This window comes from Callorhinus ursinus, unplaced genomic scaffold, assembly GCF_003265705.2.
Source record: "Callorhinus ursinus isolate GAN/ISIS: 27379988/994484 unplaced genomic scaffold, GSC_fseal_2.0 scaffold4, whole genome shotgun sequence".
In the NCBI taxonomy this organism is placed as follows: Eukaryota; Metazoa; Chordata; class Mammalia; order Carnivora; family Otariidae; genus Callorhinus; species Callorhinus ursinus.
Window position 1 is genome coordinate 152,794,686 of NW_027397066.1, and position 14,674 is coordinate 152,809,359.

A 14,674-nucleotide genomic window follows, 5' to 3' on the forward strand; every position below is an offset into this window, starting at 1 on the left:
ACAGGAGAGCGAAGAAAAGAATAGCAACAACTCTGAACAGAAAAGCGACTATTTTCTGGAAGGTAGAACGTGCGGAGAAGTGAATCTGAGGCAATATTCAGGAAGATAGACGGCTGGGGAGGGGGCCTCCATCGGCAGCTACTGGCAAGTGATAGAGCCGCAGAGCACAAAATTGGAACTTTTAGAAGTCCGCTCCACTGAGGGAGGTCACTCCAGTGGCTAAGCGGGGGGTGGAACCCTCCCTGGGACTGTGTGGTCTCAGGACCCTCGGGGTCACAGAAAGACCAGGGGTGCCTGAGTGTGGCAGAGCTCCCAGGTATTGGAGCAGGGAAGCCAGGTGCAGAGACGGAGCCGAGGAGTGGGCTCTCAGCTCGGGGTTACCATAGACTGTGATCCGCAGCACAGTCGGGCCACTGCTCTTCCAGCAGGGACCCAACAAGTGGCAGATCCGGAGAGACTCGCCTTCCTCCCCTGGGAGGAGCGGCGCGGGAGTGCATCTGCTGGGTTTGGAGACGCCGCACGGGGTCATGTGCCAGAGAAAGAAACGCTTGGTCACAGGCCGGGTGAGCACGGAGTGCGGCCGGAGACCGGGGAGATGGGAGTGACTGACTGCTTTTCTCTGGGGGCGCACTGAGGAGTGGGGCCCTGAGTTCTCGGCTCCTCCGGGTCGGAGACTGGGAGGCCGCCATTTTCACTCTTGTCCTCCAAAGCTGTACGGAAAGACTGCAGGGAACAAAAGCTCCCAAGAGCAAACCCAAGCGATTACTTAGCCCAGACTCGGCAAGGGCTGAGCAATTCTGCCTCCGGCAAAGACATTTGGGAACCACAGCAACAGGCCGCTCCCCCAGAAGACTAGCAAGAAAACCCAGCCGAGACCAAGTTTACCGATCAATGAGAAGAGCAGAACTCCAGCGCTAGGGGAATACTGCACATAGAATTCATGGCTTTTTCCCCATGATTCTTTAGTCCTTCTTTTTTAAAAAAATTTTTTTGAATTTTTCTTTTTCCCCTTTTCAACCAACATCTTATCGATCCCTTTTTAAAAAAATCTTTTTTATTTTTCATTTTTAGAGTCATATTCTACCCCTTCATAGTAGTTAACCTTACTTTTGGTATATATATATAAGTTGTTCTCTCTTTAATTTTGGGATGCAGTTTCTTCTAACAGACCAAAATATAGCCTAAATCTCTAGTGTATGGCTTTATTCTAGTCTCCTGCCTGATCACATTCTCTCCCCCTTTTTTTCTTTTAAATCCTTTCTTTTTTCAACCAACTTCTTATCTTATCAATACCTTTTATAAAATCTTTTATAATTTTCATTTATACAATCATATTCTATCCCTTCATCATATTTACCCTTATTTTTGTAAATATATAAGTTTTTCTTTCTTTAAAATTTTAGGAGGCACTTTCTTCTAACAGACCAAAATACGCCCAAAATCTAGTGTGTAGCACTGATCTATGCACCAGCCTGATCATATTTGATCATATTCTGTTTTTTTGTTGTTGTTTGTTTCTCTGTTTTTATCTTTTTCTTTTATTCTTTTTTCTTTCTTTCCCTTTCTTTTCCTCTGGTTTCAGGTCTCTTCTGATTTGTTTAGTGTATATTTTTCTGGGGTGGTTTTTACCCTGTTAGCATTTTGTTCTCTCATTCAACTATTCTCCTCTAGACAAAACGACAAGACAGAAAAAAATCACCTCAAAAAAAAAGAACAAGAGGCAGTACCGACTGCCAGGGACCTATTCAATACGGACATTAGTAAGATGTCAGAACTAGAGTTCAGAATGACAATTTTAAAGATACTAGCTGGGCTTGAAAAAAGCATGGAAGTTATTAGAGAAACCCTTTCAGGAGACATAAAAGAACTAAAATCTAACCAAGTCGAAATCAAAAAGGCTATTAATGAGGTGCAATAAAAAATGGAGGCTCTAACTGCTAGGATAAATGAGGCAGAAGAGAGAATTAGTGATATAGAAGACCAAATGATGGAAAATAGAGAAGCTGAGAAAAAGAGAGATAAACAACTACTGGATCACGAGGGCAGAATTCGAGAGATAAGTGACACCATAAGACGAAACAATATTAGAATAATTGGGATCCCAGAAGAAGAAGAAGAGCGAGAGGGGTAGAAGGTATATTGGAGCAATTAAAGCATAGAACTTCCCTAATTTGGGTAAGAAAACAGGCATCAAAATCCAGGAGGCACAGAGAACCCCCCTCAAAATCAATAAAAGTAGGTCAACACCACGACATCTAATAGTAAAACTTACGAGTCTCAGAGACAAAGAGAAAATCCTGAAAGCATCTCGGGAGAAGAGATCTGTAACCTACAATGGTAGAAACATTAGACTGGTAACAGACCTATCAACAGACACCTGGCAGGCCAGAAAGGACTGGCATGATATATTCAGAGCACTATATGAGAAAAATATGCAGCTAGGCTGTCATTGAAAATAGAAGGAGAGATAAAAAGCTTCCAGGACAAACAAAAACTAAAGGAATTTGCAAACACAAAACCAACCCTACAAGAAATATTGAAAGGGGTCCTCTAAGCAAAGAGAGAGCCTAAAAGTAACATAGACCAGAAAGGAACACAGACAATATACAGTAACAGTCACCTTACAGGCAATACAATGGCACTAAATTCATATCTTTCAATAGTTACCCTGAATTTAAATGGGCTAAATGCCCCAATCAAAAGACACAGGCTATCAGATTGGATAAAAAAACAAGACCCATCGATATGCTGTCTGCAAGAGACTCATCTTAGACCCAAAGACACTCCAGACTGAAAGTGAGGGAGTGGAAAATCATTTACCATGCTAATGGACACCAAAAGAAAGCTGGGGTGGCAATCCTTATATCAGACAAATTAGATTTTAAACCAAAGACTATAATAAGAGATGAGGAAGGACAGTATATCCTAATTAAAGGGTCTATCCAACAAGAAGATCTAACGATTGTAAATATCTATGCCCCTAACATGGGAGCAGCCAATTATATAAGCCAATTAATAACAAAAGCAAAGAAACACATCGACAACAATACAGTAATAGTGGTGGACTTTAACACCCCCCTCACTGAAATGGACAGATCATCTAAGCAAAAGATCAACAAGGAAATTAAGGCTTTAAATGACACACTGGACCAGATGGACTTCACAGATATATCCAGAACATTCCATCCCAAAGCAACAGAATACACATTCTTCTCTAGTGCCCATGGAACATTCACCAGAATAGATCACATCCTGGGTCACAAATCAGGTCTCAATAGTTACCAAAAGACTGGGATCATTCCCTGCATATTTTCAGATCACAATGCTTTGAAACTTGAACTCAGTCACAAGAGGAAAGTCGGAAAGAACTCAAATACATGGAGGCTAAAGAGCATCCTACTAAAGAAGGAATGGGTCAACCAGGAAATTAAAGAACAGTTTAAAAAATTCATGGAAACAAATGAAAATGAAAACACAACTGTTCAAAATCGTCAGGATGCAGCAAAGGCGGTCCTAAGAGGAAAGTATATAGCAACACAAGCCTTTCTCAAGAAATAAGAAAGGTCTCAAATACACAACCCTAACCCGACACCTAAAGGAGCTGGAGAAAGAACAGCAAATAAAGCCTAAACCCAGCAGGAGAAGAAAAATAATAAAGATCAGAGCAGAAATCAATGAAATAGAAACCAAAAGAAGAGCAGAACAGATCAATGAAACTAGGAGCTGGTTCTTTGAAAGAATTAACAAGATTGATAAACCCCTGGCCAGGCTTATCAGAAAGAAAAGAGAAAGGACCCAAATCAATAAAATCATGAATGAAAGAGGAGAGATCACAACCAACACCAAAGAAATACAAACAATTTTAAGAACATATTATGAGCAACTATATGCCAGCAAATTAGATAATCTGGAAGAAATGGATGCATTCCTAGAGACGTATCAACTACCAAAACTAAACCAGGAAGAAAGAGAAAACCTGAACAGACTTATGACCACTAAGGAAATTGAAGCAGTCATCAAAAATCTCCCAACAAACAAAAGCCCAGGGCCAGATGGCTTCCCAGGGGAATTCTACCAAACATTTCAAGAAGAATTAATACCTATTCTTCTGAAACTGTTCCAAAAAATAGAAATGGAAGGAAAACTTCCAAACTCATTTTATGAGGCCAGCATTACCTTGATCCCAAAACCAGACAAAGACCCCATCCAAAAGGAGAATTACAGACCAATATCCTTGATGAACATGGATGCAAAAATTCTCACCAAAATACTAGCCAATAGGATCCAACAGTACATTAAAAGGATTATTCACCACGACCAAGTGGGATTTATCCCTGGGCTACAAGGTTGGTTCAACATCCACAAATCAATCAATGTGATACAATACATTAATAAAAGAAAGAACAAGAACCATATGATCCTCTCAGTAGATGCAGAAAAAGCATTTGACGAAGTACAGCATCCTTTCTTGACCAAATCTCTTCAGAGTATAGGGATAGAGGGTACATACCTCAATATCATAAAAGCCCATCTATTAAAAACCCACAGTGAATATCATTCTCAATGGGGAAAAACTGACAGCTTTCCCCCTAAGGTTAGGAAAACGGCAGGGACGTCCACTATCACCACTGCTATTCAACATAGTATTAGAAGTCCTAGGCACAGCAATCAGACAACAAAAAGAAATCAAAGGCATCCAAATCGACAAAGAAGAAGTCAAACTCCCACTCTTTGCAGATAATATGATACTTTATGTGGAAAACCCAAAAGACTCCACCCCAAAACTGCTAGAACTCATACACGAATTCAGTAAAGTGGGAGGATATAAAATCAGTGCAGAGAAATCAGTGGCATTCCTATACACCAACAACAAGACAGAAGAGAGAGAAATTAAGGAGTTGATCCCATTTACAACTGCACCCAAAACCATAAGATACCTAGGAATAAATCTAACCAAAGAGGCAAAGAATCAGTACTCAGAGAACTATAAAATACTCATGAAAGAAACTGAAGAAGACACAAAGAAATGGAAAAACGTTCCATGCTCATGGAGTGGTAGAACAAATATTGTGAAGATATCAATGCTACCTAGAGCAATCTACACATTCAATGCAATCCCTGTCAAAATACCATCCACTTTTTTCAAAGAAATGGAACAAATAATCCTAAAATTTGTATGAAACCAGAAAAGACCCCGAATAGCCAGAGGAATGTTGAAAAAGAAAAGCAAAGCTGGTGGCATCACAATTCCGGACTTCAAGCTCTATTACAAAGCTGTCATCATCAAGACAGTATGGTACTGGCACAAAAACAGACACATAGATCAATGGAACAGAATAGAGAGCCCAGAAATGGACCCTCAACTCTATGGTCAACTAATCTTCGACAAAGCAGGAAAGAATGTCCAGTGGAAAAAAGACAGTCTCCTCAACAAATGGTGTTGGGAAAATTGGACAGCCACATGCAGAAGAAGGAAACTGGATCATTTCCTTACACCACAAACAAAAGTAGACTCAAAATGGTTAAAAGACCTAAATGTGAGACAGGAGTCCATCAAAATCCTAAAGGAGAACACAGGTAGCAACCTCTTCGATCTCAGCCGCAGCAACTTCTTCCTAGAAACATTGCCAACGGGAAAGGAAGCAAGGGCAAAAATGAACTATTGGGACTTCATGAAGATAAAAAACTTTTACACAGTAAAAGAAACAGTCAACAAAACCAAAAGACAACCGACAGAATGGGAGAAGATATTTGCAAATGACATATCAGATAAAGGGCTAGTATCCAAAATCTATAAAGAACTTCTTAAACTCGACACCCAAAGAACAAATGATCCAATCAAGAAATGGGCAGAAGACATGAACAGACTTTTTTCCAAAGAAGACATCCAAATGGCCAACAGAAACATGAAAAAGTGCTCAACATTGCTCAGCATCAGGGAAATGCAAATCAAAACCTCAGTGAGATACCACCTCACACCAGTCAGAATGGCTAAAATTAAGAAGTCAGGAAACAACAGATGTTGGCAGGGATGCGGAGAAAGGGGAACCCTCCTACACTGTTGGTGGGAATGCAAGCTGGTGTAGCCACTCTGGAAAACAGTATGGAGGTTCCTCAAAAAGTTGAAAATAGAGCTACCCTACGACCCAACAATTGCACTACTGGATATTTAACCCAAAGATACAAATGTAGGGATCCGAAGAGGTACGTGCACCCCGATGTTTATAGTAGCATTGTCCACAATAGCCAAACTATGGAAAGAGCCAAGATGTCCATTGACAGATGAATGGATAAAGAAGATGTGGTGTGTGTATACACATACACACACACACACACACACACACACACACACACACACACACACACACACTGGAATATTATGCAGCCATCAAAAGGAATGAAATCTTGCCATTTGCAACGACATGGATGGAACTGGAGGGTATTATGCTGAGCGAAGTAAGTCAATCAGAGAAAGACATGTATCATATGACCTCAATGATATGAGGAATTCTTAATCTCAGGAAACAAACAGGGTTGCTAGAGTGGTGGGAGTGGGAGGGATGGGGTGGCTGGGTGACAGACATTGGGGACGGTATGTGCTATGGTGAGTGCTGTGAATTGTGTAAGACTGTTGAATCACAGACCTGTACCTCTGAAACAAATAATACATTATATGTTTAAAAAAAAAAAAAAAGAAGATAGCAGGAAGGGAAAAATGAAGGGGGGAAAATCGGAGGGGGAGACAAACCATGAGAGACTATGGACTCTGAGAAACAAACTGAGGGTTCTAGAGGGGAGGAAGGTGGGGGGATGGGTTAGCCTCGTGATAGGTATTAAAGAGGGCATATACTGCATGGAGCACTGGATGTTATACAAATGATGAATCATGGAACACTACATCAAAAACTAATGATGTAATGTATGGTGATTAACATAACATAAAAAAATAATAAACTGAAAATTCAGTATATTTCTAGGATAAACTTTTGTATCATCTCTAAAATTATAGATAATGTAGAACAAATAAAATCAGTTCCCCAATTTCACAGGCTAAAATCAGAAAGCTGAAAGCACTTATGCTCTACAGAACCCTATAGCCCTGCAGAAGGGCTTCAGGAGTTCTGTAAACAATGAACCACTACATCCCCACCTCGCCTCACCCCCAAACGAGATTTAAACTGAGAAACTCTCTCATCATTTACGTGGAACTTCAACTCCTAAAAAACAAAAGATCTCATTCCAAAAGAGTTCTTCTATTAAGTTTGAAAGCAATTAATCTAGTCCAATAGATGAGAAACCACAACTTCTATCACAATATAACAGTCTTCTAGATGAGCCTTCTGCCATCTCCTACCAAGTCCTACACCTCAATCCTAATTTATTTCCTAAAAATGCCTCCAAATTACTAACCTAGAAAGCTGTAAGATGTTTTCATGATATATTTGAAGGTAAGACTTGCTAATAAATACCACTGGGACATCCAAATGTTATTATCAATATTCCTAAAAATACTGATCTCTTCAAGTGCCTATTGGTCCTACTAGTACTACCTGTAAAGCGGAATAGGAAACTGAGTATTTCAATCATCTGATTTGGTTGATTTAAATAAATATAATGTAATAAATTCTTAATAAGGCAGAATCTCACTGGCTACATACATGATACCAAAAGATAACATATCTAATTTGTTAAGGGCTGTCAATCATGATACAGTCAACTGGGTGTTAATTATTTATTGAATAATAAGGAAAAAAGTCAATATGGAAGCAATGGTATAAGATAAACTCAGATAAAGGCTTAACTAAATTCCTGGGACAACACATCAGTAGTTTTAGTTCGTATGGTCTCAGTGGGTATTTGAAAGTTAGGCATTTTAAAAGACTGACTAGGGGCGCCTGGGTGGCTCAGATGGTTAAGCGTCTGCCTTCGGCTCAGGTCATGATCCCAGGGTCCTGGGATCGAGTCCCGCATCGCGCTCCCTACTCCTTGGGAGCCTGCTTCTCCCTCTGCTTCTCTCTCTCTCTCTTTCTCTCATGAATAAATAAATAAAATCTTTAAAATAAATAAATAAATAAAAGACTGGCTATAGAGACACCTTAGTGGCTCAGTTGGCTAAGGGTCTGACTCTTGATTTTGGCTCAGGTCATGATCTCAGGGTTGTGAGATCTAGATGAATCCAGCTCCACCATCAGCAGGAGTCTGCTTCTCTTCCTTTCCCTCTGTCCCTCCCCTGCTCCTGTGCCTGGGCTCTAAAATAAATAAATCTTTAAAATAAATAAATAAAATATCAAATATAAATAATGCTACCAATTTACATAAAAATATTGCACATAATCAGTTCCTTAATATTATACTCAAACTTGCACTGCACTAAATGTTTTTAACATACGTGCCGTATTATAGGTCAGGCTTTGGTATACTTTACCTTTAATGAATTGTTTTTTTTTTAAAGATTTTATTTATTTATTTGACAGAGAGAGAGACAGCGAGAGAGGGAATACAAGCGGGGGGAGGGGTGGTGGGAGAGGGAGAAGCAGGCTCCCTGCAGAGCAGGGAGCCCGATGCGGGGCTCGATCCCAGGACCCTGGGACCATGACCTGAGCCGAAGGCAGCCGCTTAACGGCAGCCACAGCCGCTTAATGACTGAGTCACCCAGGGGCCCCTGAATTGTTCTTTAAATGTGTTAATGTTCTAATTACCAACACACTATATATTTTTTGTAAAGATTTGTTCACTTTAGAGAGAGAGCACAGGGAGGGAGCAGAGGGACTGGGAGAGAGAAACTCCAGCTGACTCCTGGCTCAGAACTAAGCTAGGGCTCAATCCCACGTCCCTGAGATCATGACCTGAGGAGAAATGAAGAGTCCGATGCTCAGCCAACTGTACCAACCAGGGGCCCCCCAAAACACTATAACCGGAAAAAATTTCAAAGGTAATTTTATAGCTCAAACTTCAAAATAAAAAATTCGCTAGATAAATGAAACTTCAAAAAACTAAGGAAAATTTTAGAAATAATGAAATCAAGATAGAATTCCACTGAAGAATTTGAATCATGAGTAATATTCTTCTATTTACATTTCAAACTTAAATACTATCATCTTGGAAATAAGTGCATCAATTCAACTGTTTTGTGGTATGAACTTTGGCACATCGTTTACCACACATCATTTCCATATTAGTACAGTCAGTTCAATAAAAACAAAAAACTATTAACAGTTCAAATACTACACATTTTAAATAAAGACATATTTTTATGTATGCAAGATCAAAACAATTTTTAATGAGTTACCTGAATGAAGCAAAAGATGTTACTGTTCATTTTTTTTTTAAGATTTTATTTATTTAGTTAAGAGAGAGAGAGAGCTAATGAGCACGAGTGGGTGAGGGGCAGAAGGAGAAGCAGACTCCCCACTGAGCAGGGAGTGAGGGGCAGAGGGAGAAGCAGACTCCCCACTGAGCAGGGAGCCCAAGTTTTTTTTTTTTTTAAAGACTTGAGAGATCGAGAGAGAGAGGGAGAGGGCGTGCAAGTGGGGAGGGGAAGGAGGGGGAGGAGCAGAGGGAGAAGGACAAGCAGACTCCCACCTGAGCACAGAGCCTGATGCAGAGCTCTATCCCATCACCCTGAGATCATGATCTAAGCTGAAATCAAGAGCTGGACGCTTAACTAACTGAGCCACCCATGCACCCCATTACTGTTAATTTTTAAGTGAAAGCTGATTTTATGATCTTCGAAACTTAGGCAAAACAGTTTTGAATAAAGATCAGTAAATATTTAAGATATTAGAGTATATTAAAGTACATTTACATTTAATGTAAAGTATTACATTTAATGTACATTTAGTATATTAAAGTCCATATTAAACTAATATGGACTTTATCATACAGACATTCTTAATCTTGTTGGTAATACTTCCATGTTTTTCCTTCTGGTTCATTAAGACCAAATAATTTGAAATGCAGTAAGAAAATAAAGTGTAAAACCAACTAATAATTCAAAAATGTGTAAAAAAATATAAGGTGAGATTTTGCTTCCTACCTAAGAAACAAGAGTTTCTTTCCCAAATCCCACGTTTCTTATATTATGATAGTATATAAGCCTTTTCCTCCTCTCCAAAAAAAATACTGAGGAACCTATACCAAACCATGGTAAAGGAAAAGGTTTTGGTTAGTTCCCTTTGGAAAAGAAAACCATAAAGCAGAGTCATGAAATACAGAGAAAAAGATCAATGTCCTGTAGTAGAATTCACGCGTTCCGGCTCCAAGACAAGAGAAGATAAAGAAACCTACCTTACAGTTCATAATCCCATACCTTCTCTTAAGCTTGTGCTGTCTTGTCTTTCTTTTTCCCAATAAAGTTTACTGAGATATAAATCACATATAAAATTCACTCATGTAAAAGCGTTTGACTCATTGGGTTTTAGTATATTCACAAAGCTGTGCAACCATCACCACTATTTAATTTCAGAATATTTTCATCACTCCAAAAAGAAACCCCATACCCATGAGCAGTTGCTCCCCATCTCCCTCTGTCCCCAGCCATGGCAACCACTCATCTATTATCTGACTCCATCGATTTGCCTACTGTGGACATTTCACAGAAACAAAATCAAATAGTATGTGGCTTTTTGTGCCTGGCTTCTATCACTTAGCCTGTTTTCAAGATTCACCCATACAGGGTGCCTGGGTGGCTCAGTTGGTTAAGCAACTGCCTTCGGCTCAGGTCATGATCCTGGAGTCCCGGGATCGAGTCCCGCATCGGGCTCCCTGCAGGGAGCCTGCTTCTCCCTCTGACCCTCTTCCCTCTCGTGCTCTCTATCTCTCATTCTCTCTCTCTCAAATAAATAAATAAAATCTTAAAAAAAAAAAGATTCACCCATACAGTAACTCACATCAGTACTTCACTCCTTTTTATTGCTAAATAGTATTCCATTGTATGGATATATAACCTTTTTTTTTTAAATCCATTCATTAGCTGATGGATGTTTGGGTTGTTTACATTTCTTCTGTTATTTTTTAACAACTGATTTTTGTGTGTGTGGCAAAATACATGTAACATAAATTTATCATTTTAATCTTGTTTATGTGTACAGTTCAATGCATTAAATATATTCACACTGTACAACCATCACCTCCATCCATCTCCAGAAGTTTTTCATCTTCCCAACCTGAAACTCTGTGCCTATTAAACACTAAACTCCTGGGGTGCCTGGGTGGCTCAGTCGGTTAAGTCTCTGCGTTCAGCTCAGGTCATGATCCCAGTGGGATCGAGCCCCAAATTACATCGGGCTTCCGGCTCAGCAGGGAGTCTGCCTCTCCCTCTCTCTCTCTGCCCCTCCCCCTCCTCTGCTCTCTCTCTCTCTCTCTCTCTCTCTCTCTCTCTCTCCAATAAATAAAATCTTAAAAAAAACAAGAACACTTAAGTCCCCATTCCTGCCTTCCTCCAGCCCCTGGCAACCACCATTCGACTATCTGTCGCTGTGGATCTGACATATAAGTAGAATCATATGAATCATATGATATTTATCCTTCTGTGTTGCTTATACTTATTGACTATTATAAATAGTGCTGCTATGAACATTCGTGTACTGCTCTTCTATGGGCGTATGTTTCAATTCTCTTGGGTCCCCTTTGTTTTACCTGTCCATTAAGAACTTATCTGCCTCTTTCTTTGTTACATAAATTGAAGTTAGCCAAACCCATATTATCTTTTGCCTGAGGAGGTAGTTCTTGTTATACCTGCCTTGTCCTTTTGAACCTAGGTCTGTTCCACTCCCATTCAGGTGAAATAAGCAAACTGGAGAGATAAGAAAAAGTTTTTAGATCAAAGGATGCCCAAACAAATGAGAAGAGTCAGGGTGATGAAAGGTTAGGTAGTACAGCCAGAAACAATTCTCCAGTTCCATACCAGAGGCTAAACCACACATTCCCAATGATTGTTAAGTCTTACAACTCAATAATAAAAAGATAAATAATCCAAATAACAATGGGCAAAGCATCTGAAAAGACATTTCCTCAAAGAAGATACACAAATGGTTCCTAGGCACATGAAAAGATACTCAACTTCATTAATCATTAGGGAAATGCAAATCAAAACCATACTGAAATAGCACTTCACACACACTAGGATGGCTATAAGTAAAAAACAAGAAATAGCAAGTACTCTCAACGACATGGAGAAATTAGAACCCTTATATACTGCTGATGGCAATACAAAATGGTGCAACCTCTATAGAAAACAATATAGCAGTTCCTCAAAATGTTTAAGAGTTACTATATAATTCAGTGATTTCATTCCAACATATAGATGCAAGAGAAAGGAAATACAAATGCATACAAACGCTTGTACATGAATTTTCATAGCAGCCTTATTCAATAACCAAGAAGTGGAAATAACCCAAACGCCCATCAACAGATAAATGGATGAACAACATGTGCATATCTATACAGAATGAAGTATCGACGCATGCTATGAGATGGATGAACCTTTTAAACACTGGTTAAGTGAAAGGAGCCAGTTAGAAAACAGCACATATTATATGGTACCATTTATAGACAATGTCCACAAAAAGCAAATTTATAGAGGCACAGGTAGATTAATGGTTGCCTAGGGCTTAGAGCAGCTGAAGGGAATGGGAAGTGACCACTTATGGGTACACAGGATTTCTTTTGGCGGTAATGAAGATTTCTAAAAAGATCATGGTGATGGTTGCATAACTCTGTAAATACACTTAAAACCATTGAATGATATGCTCAAATGAGTGAATTGTATGACATGTGAACTGTATTTAATGTTACCAAAACTGAATTGTGAGAAAACGATCACAAACTTGGATGTCACAGTAAATGTCAAATTGCTTCAAAAGTCTCTAAGGCCTACCCTCAATTTTTGTACTTACCTCACTGTGGACAGATAATAAACTGCCCATGGCCTGCATACCAGTCCATAATACACTGTGAATAGCCCTGATCTGCTCCGTTCTCTTACCTGTAATGCTCCCTCATCTAAGCCCCAGTAAGAACTACTTAGAGTCAAGAAAACAATATAGTTAGTGACTCCAAGTTCTGGAGTCAGACAAACCTGCACTTAAATTCCAGCTCTGCCACTTACTTCCTAGCGTCATGGTTTGGTTCTCCTGGATCTCAATTTAGTCCCATGTAAAATGGAGATGAGTACAACTTACATCATCCAGTTTTAGGAGTATTACTGAGATAAACCACACAAAGTGCTCAGCCAGTCTCCAGCACACAGTATGGGTTCAACAAATGTCATGCACTGTCACCCTCAGAGCCGCCTCCTCCATCTCCTCCCCCTTTTTCCTCTTGGATCTTTGCATCCAACCTCATCTTTCCCTAAGTCTTTCAAGCCCCAGGACTCTGGTACTGTTCCATTGCCCTAACACATAGCAACATGTTGCTTCTGCCTGACTGGGAGCTATTCCCCATTCCTGTAAACACAAAAACCTCACATTCCCTTCAGGAAACTACCCCTTTCCTCCAGTCAGTCCCTGTGGTTTGCGGTAGGAAGATGATGTACTTGCAGCTCCAGGGCCAGGCAGATAACCCTGGTCCAGCCAATCACAGAATCCATCTCTCTGGCCTTAGAAGAAGAGCCTTTGCGAAATCGAAGGCAACAAAGAGGAAAGCAAAACCTCGAGATGAAGAGAAAATGGAGTTCTCCGACATCACCTAAGACCCAAAATCCAGCTACGTCCTAAGTCAGCCCTTACTACCTCTGAGGATTTGTGTTACCATCAGCCAAGAAATTCATTTTGCTGCCTAATCCAAGTCTGAGTTGGTTTTCTGTCACTTGCACACGAAAGTGTTTCGTGTTTGAAAGTCAGCGGCTCACCGAAACCCAAACATGATTTCATCGTGGCGGAGGTGAGCATCATCATCAATAGACAGGATGGCCTCTGTCTCAATTTCATTCCAGGGCAAGAATCGATTGTTCAAACTGTTCTTCTCAGTACGGACCACCTGTAAGGAGGAAGTAAAAACACTAATGATCAATGCTGCATTACAGAATGCAAAACCAAAACTGCCTTTAGGTCAAAGGAGACTGTAGCTAAATTTACTAAATAATCTTGCCTGGTTGCCTACGGCTTATAAAACCTAGCATATGCCTTTCAGGAATAGGAACTGCCTTATAATTCAGCAAATGTATAAGGAGCTCACATTTTAAGCTTTAGTCATTCGCTAATTTTCTTGTGAAACAAGCTAAAGCTGAGGATTATTTTACATAAGTGATAAACACAGTCTCGGGAAATCAAAAATAACTTTCCCAAGAGAACACAAGATGGCAGAGCAGAACTGAGATTATAATTCCCAGCTCGAATCCCCAGGCTTGCTCATAAATTTTAAAACCCAACTCAGAAATCTCCTGAGTCTGTGTCATTTCTGATGCCTAATTTTAAGGTTTATTTAAAAAAAGAAAAAAAAAAGGAGAGCCCACCCAGTAGAGGTTAGTTACCTCACCTTTGCAATTCCCACCTGTAGCACTGACTACACATACAAAAACTTTTTCTTGCAAGGGGTACCTAATTCAGAAAAATTAACTGCTGTGTCCACAGCAAATCCCTATTCAAAGAATCTCTATCCAAAGTGACCCATATATGCAAAGCAGTATTTTCTTCATAAAACAAAGATTAGTGCCCAAACAGAACTATATTATAAA

The 14,674-nt window shown here is 39.8% G+C and overlaps 1 protein-coding gene across 1 annotated transcript in view; it reads right to left on the bottom strand.

Moving 5' to 3' along the window:
• The window catches only part of EXTL3 (exostosin like glycosyltransferase 3), a 92,562-nt gene that overhangs the window by 17,439 nt on the left and 60,449 nt on the right, over nucleotides 1-14,674 (bottom strand). Inside the window, exon 4 of the mRNA XM_025873771.2 lies at nucleotides 13,850-13,977. Within this exon, the coding sequence (XP_025729556.1) occupies nucleotides 13,850-13,977 (128 nt within the window). The remainder of the gene's footprint in view (nucleotides 1-13,849; nucleotides 13,978-14,674) is intronic.